General features: G+C 39.7%; 1 protein-coding gene across 1 annotated transcript; it reads left to right on the top strand.

Annotated features, from left to right (window-relative positions):
• Positions 1 to 2368: 2368 nt before the first annotated feature.
• On the top strand, positions 2369 to 5708 carry LOC118425069 (ficolin-2-like). Its single transcript, XM_035833888.1, has 4 exons — positions 2369 to 2760; positions 3752 to 3836; positions 4637 to 4870; positions 5056 to 5708. Exons 1-4 carry the CDS (start codon positions 2485 to 2487, stop codon positions 5706 to 5708), a joined length of 1248 nt encoding a protein of 415 aa, XP_035689781.1. The 5' UTR covers positions 2369 to 2484.
• Positions 5709 to 14802: the final 9094 nt, after the last annotated feature.

Genomic DNA, 14802 nt, shown 5'->3' with positions numbered 1-14802 from the left:
GTCTCACCAACACATATCGCATGGGGGCGCTGATTGATAGTCCAGCCCAGGCATAGCTACAGCATCACCTGAACATGCCCCTGCCTCAAGGCCCACATTTTCATCCTATGGTTTAGTCTAACCTCAGACTAGGTTGGTTTGACTATGTGTATACGGCCGAAAATCATACGCGTAAGTTTGTTTGTTTGTTTGTTTGTTTATTTGTTTGTTTATAAGTCATCCATGTAATTTCAAATCAACATGGCTTTAATGACAGTATGGCATCACCATGCGGATGCTCTTTATCATCGGCATACATGCAGATGCTGGATGTACTTTAGAATGCTCCTTCTGATCTACCCCGTTTTTTTACAGCCTCCGTGGATGGATCGGCTGCCGAGAAAAGGGTATTACAGTAGAAGCCGCTTAATTGCACGGCCTATATGCCACTGAATTTCGTGCAATTATCCGGCAGGTGCAATTATGCGAAGCTATCTAGCTGGACCGCCTCAGTTTGGGATTTGGGGATTCCGTGCAGTTAACAGAAGTGTGCGTTAATCCGTTGTGCAATTAACTGGCTTCTACTGTATAAATCAGGCCTCTGCTTGGAGAGTATCTGCAAGGTGCATCAGTGATTGGAAATCATTCTGTTACATCCATGAAAAGAATTCCAACCATTGGCAGAAATTATATCAAACAAATGTAGATGATCTTTCCCTCTGATACAATGGTCTTGTGCTCTCATCTTCGTTTGTGTATTCATTATTTCAACTATTTAACAGTTGAAACTTTTCACTGTGAATGCACCTTCCAAAACACAAATTTAAAGCATTTTTTCAAATACCCTACCCCTTAAAAAAAAACAGTCTTTTCAGTGAGTCAAAAATTCCAAATGTAACGTAATAAGTATTAGATGGCATTTTCAGAACCAGGGACAGTCAATGCTGCTTATGAGTTTTATTGCCTTTTTTACAGGCTGGAAATCAATTATAAAGACACCTTCAAATTTCAACAGTCCCTTTAACTTTACCAGGTCACGACGTTATTTCCTGTTAAAGTGTAGCGTTACAACAATACAGACAGACAGCAGCAAAGCAAGTTCACCTCCGGAGGGGTCAGAGTTGAAGGTTCATCCCAAAACGACGATTAGCACAGGGACAGGTTTTTCCGCTAGGCTGAAGACCGCCGATGGGAATACTGCCAAATTTGGCTTGTGGATGTGACGTCACACAAAAAAGCTAGAATCGTCCTGAAAAAACGCCGAGTTAAAAATTACGTCTCTTGAAATTTGGAAAGGCTTGAAAATGAATCCACATCTTCCGTACAAAATTTCGACACAACTTCTGTCTACAAATATGTCATTATATTAAGTTTAAGTCCTCAATATCTATCAATGGAAACTGTTGTGAAAAGTTCGAACACTGCGAGCTAATAAATACTTCATGATTTGACAAAACCGCCGATTACAACACGTGTTCACAAATGAGTGTGTGTACGTTATTCAGTGACATACAAAGACACGTTATTTATGCCATCGTCTCACACATTTATATATCCAATATGATAAGTTAGTTATGACATAGACCAATACTATTTAGAAAGACCAAGTCTTGCGTTATGTGAAGAATTGTTGTTATTTCATCTCAAGATATAAACACATTGTCAACAGTCAGGGTGGATGCTTCAGGTGCTACGTTATCGCTGAAGATCTTTGAGATCCTTTGACTGGCAAGCCACGTCATGAGCGGCTGAACAGTTTTTTATCACTTTGAAAACAACACGTTAACCTGTGACCTAACGGACTACGAGCGATTCGGATTTCGACAAACAACAGTGCACTGGATATTTGGGAGGGGGGCACATGCTGATAGGTGATCTTATCATTCAAAACACATTAATGCTATCGTCTGGCACAATCATATACCCAAGGCGTTGATGATGTCAAGTTGTTCATGACATAGACCTATATTCTAACTACTATGATTCATTGAAAAATTGGTGTGTTTTCATTTCAAAATATACACCCTTTGTCTAAAGTCAGGGTAGATGCCTCCGGCACCAGGATACCTCTAGACGGACTACGCCATGAGCGGCTGAACGGGTTTTCTGATCAGTTTGAAAAACAAGTGTGACCTGTGACCCGTGTCACCTGGCGGGATTCAACAGAACGCCTCTGACTTCGACATAAACAACTTATAATCAGTCATTATATATTCACATTCATGACGTGTGAGGAAAGAACAGTAGCTGACCACCAATAGGCATAGACCTTGTCCCCAGAAAAAAGCAAGGGGGATTTCCCGGTTTCTTGTCTGACAAGTTTTTTTGAATATTATATCTTAATTAAAGTCTACTCAGCTCAAAATATATCTTCAGTCGATGAGTGCTACTACATACGGCCAGTTAGCGTAGTGCCTCAGAGTTTTCTTCAGGTTGCTTGAAACCATCATCATTTTATTGTAATTAAGCCGAGTTCGTTGCTCAACTGCCCTTAAGTTGTAGAGAATGAGCACAGATAAGCTGATGACCGGGGACCTGGCGATTGGCGGGCCCGTGTATGCCGACCGGAGGTCCCGTGTGCGGTCGGCGGCGGTCCAGGCAGCCTGCGCCGTGGGGGCTATCTTGATCGTCTCGGCGCTGGTAGTGCTGGCGCTGCAGAACTGGCAACTCAAGCAGCTGCTGTCGGCCAACGACGAGCGGTTTGTGTCTCTGGAGACGAAATTGGAGGCTCTGACTAAAGACAAGTCCTGGGAAAGCAACAATCGCGTGGAGAGCACTGAGGTAAAATGTCAACAAACTCACCTTCTTTTGATAACTAATTGCGATACTTGTGTACGAACTGTGTATGGCTAACCTTCAAGCAAATTGAACCTATGTCTTGTTCAAAAGTATGAATGAGATATAAAGTCAGTTGTGTGCACATTTCTGTGCGTTAACTCGTAAAAATACAGAAGGCTACTTCTTGCACTCTGACATTTACTAGATTAGATCTAATTGAGTGAAATAATTGAACCAGACAGGGCTTTGTTGACTTGTGACTTGTTGGGATGAGACGATTGACAAAAACTGCAGATGGTTGCATTATCTATGTGTTATGTTCATTTTAATTCTAAAGTATACATTAGCTGTTCTCAGCCCTGTACGAAACCTATTTTGCTCAAAACCAGGAAACTGATTTAGGACATTTTTACATGAATCAAAATCAATTAGACAGTTATAATGGAAAGGCACTACTTGATTGAAAGCTGTAAAACATGGCCAAACGACTACATACTTGTAGTGCAGATAAGCATGCATATGATGAAAATTGCGCAATATACGCTTATTATAACAGTAGTTTTAGCAAAGCCAAGTACAGTACTGTGTTAGTCTAGTGTAGTCTAGTCTGCAAGTTGGAAGATATTATTAGTTACAATGTGTAGTACGAGTTTAGCAAAAGCTAGTGTTGTACAAATGTAGTTTAAAATTATGGATCGATGACTGAAGAAAGGAAGAAAGAAATGAAAGAAGACAGCAAGGAAGCAAGGAAGCAATGAAGGACATAAGAAAGGGAAGAAGGAAGGAAATTTGGCTAATTTGAATTTAAAGAGCATTGAAGACCCGGGCAGAATTGAGTTATTTGTAACAACACGTGCTATATTATACTATACAACTATATCATGCTCTATTCTACCATAGTATAATATCATCATCATCACTGCATGGTAACGAAAGTACAATAATACAGTGTGGTAGAGTAAGTAAGTTAATTTCTGTTCCAAATCTCTTCCAGTCGGCAGATGGTGCCTTCGGTCCTGATCCCGGCATGCACCACAGGGCGAAGAGAGCTGCGAACAGCCTGACTCTGCCGTTCGGAGGTAAGGGCGAACTTAGCAAACAAACAAACAAACAAGCAAACAGAACCCATATGTTCTGCTCTAAGTGAAAATGCATATTGTCTATACCCGACGGTCCATAGGAGAAACCGAGTATGCTTGCAAGTCGTACCTTAGGGTGTTATTTTCAGTAGTGGCAAAACATTAGACATCGCAGAACAAGGGGAAACTTTAGCCCAGACTTGAATGCGCCCATGTCTTGGGATTACATTCAGTTGAAAAATTGAAAGCAAGTCCGAAAGCAACTTGCTACTCTAAATATTTCTTTTTTTAACAGTCAAATGCTTGCAGATAAATGTAAAAAGTTAGGTGTGACGGGTCGTTCGGTGTAATATAACCAGCTGCTGCCTCGCTGCGTGCCTGCAAAGCTGGTATGTTATGCCGAAGGGCAGTTATACTGGCTATATAGATACAGATACAGAAAAAAACAATACATGTCTTTGCAATTGCCAACATTCAAAACCTTCCAACCTTAACGTAAAAATGTGGTCAAGATTTTCCATGTGATATGCCATACCGTAAGAGTACTGCACAAGAAATGTAACGTGAATGTATATTGTAGGGGCCAAAAGGTCCAGATCCCTCTTACCATTTGACCGTCTGCCATAATTGCTAAGTAGCTATATGCGGTATTGTTGATTTATTGCTTAGCACTGGGGCAGCAAAACGTCTATTATGGTGAATACAGACCCGTGGCTTGTCCTAGTGAGAGGTGCATCACATTGGAGACAAAATATTGCCACATGTAGCAATATTTCATTGATCTTTACTTTGCCGTGCAGGCTGCGCACAGGGGCCTCCTGGGATGCCTGGCCTGAATGGTCGTGACGGTCGCGATGGGATTCCAGGTCCTCCTGGCCTATGCAGCCAAACCGGACCCCCTGGCCCACCGGGCCCCGAGGGTCCCAAGGGCTCACCCGGAGCCAACGGGTCAGACGGCCGGGACGGCAGTGACGGGCTTCCTGGAGCACCAGGAAGCTGCAATTGTTCCAGTAACAATGTCAGCCCGCTGAGAGGTATATATCAATCTCTATTGACTTGCCTTTTCTTCTGAGTTGTTATAGTTTTCAAAGTCCTCATTTGACCGACTTTCACAAATCTTTGTCCAAACGGCAAGTTCGCTTTCTGAGATGAATTCCCTTCGTTTTATGTCTCCTTTCATATACATCTAAGTTAAAATGTCACTCAAAATGACTTACAGATTGTGACGACGTCTACAAGGCAGGCCACACCACCAGCGGTGTCTACACCATCCAGCCAGACGCCGCCGGAGCCTCGTTCCGGGTCTACTGTGAGATGGAAGCCGGAGTCGGCGGCTGGACTGTCCTCCAGAAGCGCTTCGACGGTTCTGTAGATTTTGTTAATGACTGGGAAGCGTACAAAAATGGGTTTGGGGACCTTAGCGGCGAGTTTTGGCTGGGAAACGACAAGATCTATCAGATCTCTAACGAGAAGGTATACCTTCTGCGCATTGATCTCGAGAATTGGTCCTCGGAAACGGTATACGCTGAATATGACAGGTTCTATATCGAGGATGAAGCAGCGAAGTACCGTCTGCATGTTGGTGCCTATAGCGGCACTGCTGGGGATGGTGGGCTAGGGTTAAGCTATCATGATGGTGGCAGATTCTCAACACACGACCAGGATAACGACGATCATTCGGGCTCTGACTGCGCCACTAACCAAGGCGGTCGTGGTGGTTGGTGGTATAGAGCCTGTGACCTCGTTAACCTGAACCAGCCGTACAAGCATGGCGGCGGGGGGGATAATAATCACGGTATACAATGGCATGCGTGGACAGCTCACCGGTACTCCATCAAGTCTTCTGTCATGAAGATCAGACCTGCTCCTTAGAAACAACCAACCACAAAATAACCCCACGACCTGCCAATTGCAACTAGCAACTTTTTTCTTCCCACTAACAGCTTTCTTTGCACGCAATCAGCTAACAGCTTCTTCACGTAATGTTCCTTTTGAGCTGCCGTTCTGAGGATTAATGCTAGAGCAAATCTCTTAACAATGCTATGACAACCGCCTCACTTTACTTTTATCTTAATTCTGTCTGCATGAGCCCTTTCACGGTGAGGTAAAATTGCAACCCTGCGCATATTCTGTACACAGGGAGCATTCTAAACGTGGCCTAAAGCGTACGTAGTCGACATTCATGAGAATAAAAAGTTTACTGCGCGTCCCCTCCACCCACACCACACACACACACACACACACACACACACACACACACACACACACACACACACACACACGCACGCACACACTGCAAGGCAACAAGCCATACGCGCCATTCTTGATGGTGGACACATGTGATTGCAGCAGAAGTACATTTACTGTTGTGTTGATTTGTAACGTTTAGGAGTGGCCTTAGCTTGTAACGTTATCATTTTAGTGAATTTTACTTTTTAGATTGGGAAAACGTATAGCTGGGAAAGTAAAATGAAGACAAAACAATGGAATTTGCCATTTGTACGGTCAAATGTCTTGGAAGCTTCAGTAGTTGAGCGATGCATTCAGCCATTCTATTCCAGTCCTTTATTCCGTGACAGACGATATAATAGTTTAGCTTAACTACGCTGTATGTATAATTTTGTAGAAGTGCAGATGTATGTAGGTGTGTTAGAAGTTGTGAATTAGAGTACAGACATGTAATAAGGAAACATTTTGGCGAAAAAGACTATGTGACATGGCAGTACCGAACATAATATAGAAAGCAACATTATACCTGCACATGTACAGCATATTTGAGTCTTCTTTCTTATATTGTAGGAAGAGAATTATAGCATTCTAAATGGTACGGAAACAAATCTTTTAATCAGTTCATGATATAAAAACGCTAGGAGTGTGCAGCCTGTGACGTAATTATTCATATAGCACATGCAGTAAATGTTATAAGGTATATATAGTGATGATGATATATGGTAGCAATATGGTAGAAGAAATATTACTGTTTGTTAAAGTAAATATTATATATTGTACAGAGATGGTTAATAATGGTAAATGCAAGTTCGTTTTCGTTGCAAAAGCCTAGAATATATTCGTCATGCCAATATGTAGAAAGTTACGTTGTGTATGCGGACGACATTAAAGTTGTCAAAGTTTAAGTTTATATATATACAGAGCGAGACAGAGAGAGGAGAGACGATTATTGCAATGCATGATATACATTACGAATTATATCATATGGTATGAATATGGTGGTAGACATGTTTGAAGAACACTACAGGATATAAACATGTTACACATAGGAAGTTCTGTACTTCTGTATTCTGTTATTGCACAGCGCCATAGGTGCAGTTGATGACCAGTATAGCGTGTGCTTAATTCGCTCACTCAAATGTATTTCTGGTGAAAATAAAATAAGGTGCACGGGGTATTTGCTTCCAAGAGTGGGTTTGATACAGATATGACCAAAATGGTGCACAATGATGCACATATACACAGACAGGCAGGAAGATAGGTGAGTTCAATGAAGCATGTTAAGAAAGAAAACTAAAGAAAAAAAAGAGAAAGAAAACCAATAAACTGAGAAGCTGCAGTTCAGCTGCAAAAATATATGAGCATATTATAACTACAACTCTGCATCTTCTGCACCCTTTCATATCCTTTTGTAATATATTCAAGACATACTTATGAGATATTGATATCTATAATCTGCATATAATGAGAAACAACAACGGAAACAATCCCGATAATGGGGAGAGGGTATGACATCATCATTTTCAAGAGCTATTACAGCATCGTCTGAGTTTGACTCTACCTCATTCTACACTGAGGTGGAATATCCTCGCGTGACCTTTAGCTCATGGCATGCCTCACCAACACATATCGCATGGAGGCACTGTCTGGTTGTCCAGCAAAATGCACATATCTAGAGCATCACATGAACATGCCGCAGCCTCTTTGGGTGGCCGGCTGGAAATCATTTTACTACATCGTGCCAAAAAGCAGTTACTCAAGCAACTGGATATGATTTGGGAAACGGTCAGACGTTTCAGATAGCATCCACTATCTTTCGGCAGTGATATATCTTATACATATTATTACCTGGATGTCTAATCTTCATCGATGTATTTTACTACATCCATGAAAAGAATTTCAAAAATCGTCAGAAATGATCTATGCTGCATCATTACGGCTACGCATTCGGAACATTTGAATTGTCTCTCTCTCTAATTTGATAATGTATTGCATTGTGCTTTCATCAGTATATGTTCTCAACGCATCTTCGTTTGCGTATTCATACCTAATGAGCAGGTGAAAATTTTCAATTATGTTGGCATCTTCCAAAATTAAAAAAAAAACTTTTTCTAGTCCCCATTTAAAGAATCAAAGAAAAAAACAGGCATATCGGCATGTTTAGCTCCAATTTCATGGCAACCCACGATTCTAAGCGCATAACCATCACCTCGTGTACCTAAAGGTGCCTTCTCATTAGACTTCCGTCATGCTTGCGTCACTGCGGGGTTCGAAAGATGCTTAACGACTTTCATGGATAAAGAACTTTTTTTCTATTTTTGCGTATTTTGTCGTCTTCTAAGTCATAGTTTTAGGTATTACGCAATTTCTAAATTAATAAACAAATCGGAGAAAATAACAAAACAGTGACGCAGTGAACGAACCACACAGTGACGCAAGCTTGACGCAAGTGTAGGGAGAGTTCATCCAAAGAGCAGTACGTCTTCAATGTCCGTCATGGCGATATTGTTGAAATTGTTGACGCCATATTAAAGTAAGTACAATGATTCATCCAGTAAAGGATACCGTAGAGTAACCCGTATTAGATGGCATTTTCAGTACCATGGACAGTCACATCTGCTTAATTAATTATACTGGCTATTTAACTAGGTTTGAATTTGAAACACTTCTTATTTTCTTATCAAACGACCTTATTCTTATCAAAAACAGACTTCTTGCTGTGTGACGAACATGGAAAATGTCAGACGAACAACAAAAACATGTTTTTCTCCCATGCTCGCATATACTTTTCAATGTATCTGTTTTCCAATCATGATAAAAAAATCAATTTCTTCAGAAGTTGTTTTCGATACTTCTTTTTCAATGTTTAACAAAAAAAAGGATTACGTGACTGTATAATTACATGTAGTCTCAACTGAAAAACGTTTGTTGTTTGACACCCAGTTTATATGATTTTCTTTCATCTCTGGTTTCTAATTACTTCATGTTAGACTATATTTCTCATTGTTCGGACCACGCCTAACGCAGGGCGTGTATTTTTGCTGTACAGAAACCTGACAAGTCACACTATACCAAGAGATCAACAGCAGTCCCAAACTGCTGACACAGGTAAATATTTTCTGTGTAAATATCTTAACTGTACAGATAAGAAGTGGGTTTGGTTTTCAAAAATCTGAGACAGAGATGTGGAAGTCGCAAGAAGAGATCAGAATCATGGTCATGAACATTGTTCTAAACACATTATAGTTGTTCAACTACCACAGCTTTATTGTCTTCACAACAGTGAGATCTTCAAAATCCAAACAGCAACAGTAAAACGGGTCTTGGAGGGGGGGGGTGAGGTTAGATTACGTTAACATTCCAGACTCATGATTACTTGCATGTGGTATGACCTGCAAATGAGGATCTGATTTAAAACCACTTAATGATTAATGAAGGGAATTTTATAATTCTGACATGTGTCAATGATGAACATCACCATGCATAATTCATGTAAATGCACAAGTCATTTGCATAAAATGTACAAAAGCTCTAAATATTTCATGGAGGTATTAGGTCGCCGAACTCTAGTTAAGCATGGGTTTACCGCTAGAGTTTTGCTTGGGCAAAAGTCACATATGAATTTCACGGTAGAGTCGATTCCGAGTCACCGAGAGGGTTTGAAATAATATTTGTAATAAGTTTGAACTATTCTAAGCAAAAGAATATTTCAGTCACTGAAGTTCTGAATTGTTCAAACAATTGAAAATGAAAGTTTGAACATGTTTGAACCTATCTATATATGTTGGAAACATTGGTTAATTAATGGTACAAATATCTCTTTATTTAGAACAAGTTAGAAACATCTATGTGTTTTTGTTATAGTTGGAACATGTGATCATATGTTCCAACAATTTGCGTCGTTTTTTTCCTCCATAAATACTTTTATTACCCCAATAAACAAATCTGCTAAAATGGGCCTTTTGTTTGGGTCTTGTATTGTTAGATTTTCTTTAGTAGACACTAGTGGTTCTTTTGTGAAAAGATATTTTCTGTACTTGGCAGGGATGTGTGAATTGCCCTCTTCCCAGCCCACTGACCCAGTTTCATCATTTTGTTTCACTGTTCGAACATATGATGACATGTGATCACAAATGATGAATCTATGTTGGAACACTTTAGAAACTAACAGAAATAATGGATTTGATGTTAGAAATGTTTCTAGCATGTATGAACACTATAGAAAATATTTAGAACATCACACAGATGTTATGAATAGTTCTAAACAGTTACTTATCACATTTATAATGTTATAAAGATTTTCAAAATGTTGGAACAAAAGGCAAGAAAGACCCTCTTGGTAATGTGGAATCGGCTCTAGCAGAAAATCTATAAATTTCGTTCATGCAAAAATCTTACGTGCGTTGACTGACTACTTGCTGTGTGGCGAACACGGAAAATGTCAGACAAACAAAAAAAATTGTTTTTCTCCCCTGCTTGTATATGCTTTTCAATGTATCTGATTGTTTTCCAAACATGATAAGAAAATAATATCTTCAAAAGTTGTTTTTGTTACCTCTCTTTTAATATTTAACAAATGAAAAAAAAAGGATTACGTGAATGTATGATTGGTCTCAACTGAAAAGCGTGCGTTGTTTACCACCCAGTTTATATGATTTTCTTTCATCTCTGGTTTCTAATCACTTCAGGATAGACTATATTTCTCATTGCGTTTCGGACCACGCATGAGGTAGGGCGTGTATTTCTGCTGTGCAGAAACCTGACAAGTCGCACCATAACAGGAAATCAGCAGCAGTCCCAAACTGCTGACACAGGTATTTTTTTTTTGTGAAAATATCTTAACTGTACAGATAAGAAGTGGGTTTGGTTTTCCAAAATCTAGGTAATGGCAAATATTGAGATTCAGAATTACCCAGTGCCTTGCTTGGTGTACAACGTGTTTTCTTTTGACCGCCATAGCAACACTGCCAAATTAGACTATTGCTGTAACGTCACACAACCGTACACACTTTATCAAAACCACTGAGTTCATCGCGAATAACGAATTTAGATCGTCTTAAAAAAATTAATCTACTGCTTGAATCCATATCCTCCATACAAAATTCCGAAACAACTTCAGTCTACAATTACGTAATCGCGATATGGTTAATAAGAGCCCAATATTTATCGCTGGAAATCATTTTGAAAGGGTCCAACACAAAGTAACCTTAGGATCCGATAATTTCGATCTTTTGATTATGTTAGAAAAATCATTGATTCTGACGTCTCAAAAAAGGTATATAACCTTGCCAGCAAAAAGAACACTTAAAGACAGATACTTGTAGCAGAAACATCCTGTACAGAGATGTGGAAGTCGCAAGAATACATCAGAATCATGATCATGAACATTGTTTTGAACACATTATAATCGTTCAACTTCCACATCTTTATTGTCTTTATACCATTGAGATCTTCAAAATCCAAACAGCAACAGTAAAACTGGTTTTGGAGCACACATTAAAGATACACTTGCATGTGGTATGATATGAGGAACTGATTTAAAACCGCTTAAAGATTAATGATGGAAATTTTTAACTTGTGACATGTGTATGTTAGTCAATGATGAACATCACCATGAATAAATTAAGTAAATGTACAAGTCGTTTGCATAAAATTTACAAACGTTCTAAATATTTTATGGAGGTAGGAGTTTGCCGAACTCTAGTTAAGCCTGGGTTTGCCAATTGAGCAAAATACCCTAGTTGTTGTGTGACGAACACGGAAAATGTCAGACGAAAAACAAAACAAAAATGAAGAAAAAAATTTTTTTTTCTCCCTTGCGTGCATATACATTTCAATGTATCTAATAGTTTTCCAAACATGATCAAAATTTAAAAAGTTGTTTTCGATACTTCTCTCTCAATATGTAACAAACAAACAAAGAAAGGATTACGTGTCTGTATGATTGGTCTCACCTGGAAAACGTGTGTTGTTTTCCACCCACACAATATGATTTTCTTTCATCTCTGGTTTCTAATTATTTCAGGTTAGGCTATAATATTTCTCCTGAGGTAGGGCGTGTATTTTTGCTGTGCAGAATCCTGACAAGTCCCATCATGCCGGGAGATCAACAGCAGTCCCAAACTAGTGACAACGCAGGTAAACATGTTTTTGAAAATATCTTCCCTCTACACGTCAGGGGGTTTGGTTTTCGAAAATCTATGTAATGACAAATATTGAGATTTATAATTACCCAGTGGCTTGCTTGGTGTACAACGTGTTTTCTTTGGTCTAAGATTCAGATATAATTTGGTCTAGGCATGAAACTCGGAAGATGCATTCTTATGACGATATTCTTTATATACCAGTGGGGGCACAAGTACTATTAAGTGACCCTACTACCTTCTCATATGAATGAAGTGTGAACCCCTCTTGGGCCATGGTATATTGAGTGATGCATCCACCATTTCGGTTGGTTAAGTAAATCGCCGTATAGCAGCAAACCTTAACTTATAGATTAGTCTTCAGTCGTCAGACCAAATTGAATGCACGTAAAGGAACAGTATTCAAGCACAGTTGGTGCAATTGGAAACATAACCAGTTTGGAACCAGCACCGCACCTCAAGATGAAACGTACTTTTGAAAAGCCACAAACTAAAATATTGCTACAGTAATATCATGCAATTCTATGAGTATCTATTTGCAGCAGACGCGTTTGTGTTGTTAATAAAATGAAACTAAGATATTTAATAGATAGATATTTGTGAAAATAATGTTATATTATGATTTCATCACATCACGCGCGCCATTTTATTTTTTTAATTTTCCTCCAGGCACCACGCCCATGCAGCAGCCCCAGACTGATTGGCGATCAATTGCGGACGCCGCTGCGAGTATACCCAACGCTTTGTACGTCTCCAGAGCAGGTAAAACTTATCCTGTGTTTTTGTTTTTCATGCAACCGTCTTGTATTCCAGCGTCTGATCACGATTGCCGTACGATCACAAACTGATAATTAGTATTTTCTTGAGATATTTTTGACAAATCTGATCTCTTAAGCAATTCATGGACGCCATCTTAAATTATGAAACGTCAACAAACGGGCCGGAAAGTTAAAAGAGTACATCACGTAATAATCTTTTTTTTTATGTCTGGCAGAGAAAAAATGCTAAGCGACAAGGCACCAAATGTTACCGATAGTAATATTGTTAAGCAGTTCAAAGAAGCAATCATACTTCTAATATCGACAAGACTGGTTAGTTATTCGTATGTTAAACAATAAATTTCATGAATTTATTCGTTGTTGTAGATCTTAGCAACCTACCAATGGGCTCTTTCGCTAACTTAGTCTATTGATTGATTATTTGCTATTATGTAATGTGTTTCACTTTGTGTTTTTCCTAATTTATTTTAAATTCATCTAATCCAGAAATGACATGCCGAGAATGGCTTGAGCCTCCCTGGATTATGCCCAGTTATTTACAGTGGGTTATTTAAAATAATAAACCATTATATATTACACAACAACTTTTTTACATTACCAGATAAGACAGCTGGAGGCATGTCAAACTTTTTAAAAACTTTTGCTGTACTGTATTCATGATCATTCCTTCCTGCGGGGTCTGATCGCCTGGCTATATCATAATACACAACAATTCATTTACATCATTTAACCGGTCCAAACAAGACGCCTGGGGGTTATGCTAGCACGAGGTTATTCAAGAGCCATTCAGGAGTCTTGAATTTATCCATTCAGGTTTAACTTAAAGTTGAATTTTGATTTAAAGCACAAAAGTTGAATTTCCCCAGATTTTTTACAGTCCAATTCCAGTCTGATGTCATTCCTTGATAAAGAATGGAGTTGAAAATTTCAGTTCAATGTTTTGATAAAACATTTCTTGTTTTAAAAGCTCTTGTTTTCTAACAGACCGCACGTATCAGGGTGAAGCAAGCGGCCATGGTGCCCTCTGTAGCTTCATCCGCTCCCACCGCAGCTGCATGATCGCCGGTATTGCCGTGATACTTAGTTTAGTCGGTGTGGGACTCGCCCCTCTGACGTTCATCAATAAAGAGGTAAATACCCCTGTGCCACAAGGCTTGTTGTTAATCACTTTTTCTGACATTAATTCTGTTTTGTTCCTGGGCATGCGTTCCTGTTCTGTTTATCAAGCTTTATTGAGTCCATTGAGCCAGAACGTTCTGCTTTTTCATCTTTCTTTACGGTTGGAATTCTGACGTGCGTATACATTTATACATACATACAAACAAATACGCTTATAAATTTGCAGGAGATATCACAACTATCTACCACTGTTGACGTATTCAAGCGCGACCAAGACGACATGTCCACCACTGTTGACGCCTTGAAGCGCGACCGAGACGACATGCGCCGTGACCTGGACAAGGAGCGAAACCGAACCGCCACCTTGGAGCAGCGTCTTCACGAGATGAGTAAAACGCCAGGTAAGTTGGATTTCCATTTTCATTCTATTATTTGTGATGCTATATGTGGTGTTCCTTCCCGAGACGCTCCGCCTTTCAGCAGACGGGCCGGAGAGCGGGGGCCGGCCGCCCGTCCGATCTGATCCAACCGGCCGCCGCAGGGCAAAGCGAGCCGCCAACTGTCTCACTCTGCCGTTTGGTGGTTGAGTATATTATTTGTCATCTGTTGTGAAGTGAAAGTTTATAGAGTTTAACGTTCTTTTCTGTGTATTCAACTGCATTAACCCTATCCAGACTGGGGGGGGGGGGGGGGGGG

Source organism: Branchiostoma floridae, chromosome 10 (assembly GCF_000003815.2).
Source record: "Branchiostoma floridae strain S238N-H82 chromosome 10, Bfl_VNyyK, whole genome shotgun sequence".
NCBI classification, from domain to species: Eukaryota; Metazoa; Chordata; class Leptocardii; order Amphioxiformes; family Branchiostomatidae; genus Branchiostoma; species Branchiostoma floridae.
Note: the sequence above shows the minus strand (reverse complement) of the source record. Positions and strands in the feature narration are given on the sequence as shown.

Bases quoted from the DNA above. Each gene is read 5' to 3' on its own strand.
- LOC118425069 (XM_035833888.1), top strand. From the start codon at position 2,485: ATGAGCACAGATAAGCTGATGACCGGGGACCTGGCGATTGGCGGGCCC. The intron at 2,761-3,751 runs GTAAAATGTCAA...AATCTCTTCCAG, and splicing joins ATCGCGTGGAGAGCACTGAG to TCGGCAGATGGTGCCTTCGG. The intron at 3,837-4,636 runs GTAAGGGCGAAC...TTTGCCGTGCAG, and splicing joins CCTGACTCTGCCGTTCGGAG to GCTGCGCACAGGGGCCTCCT.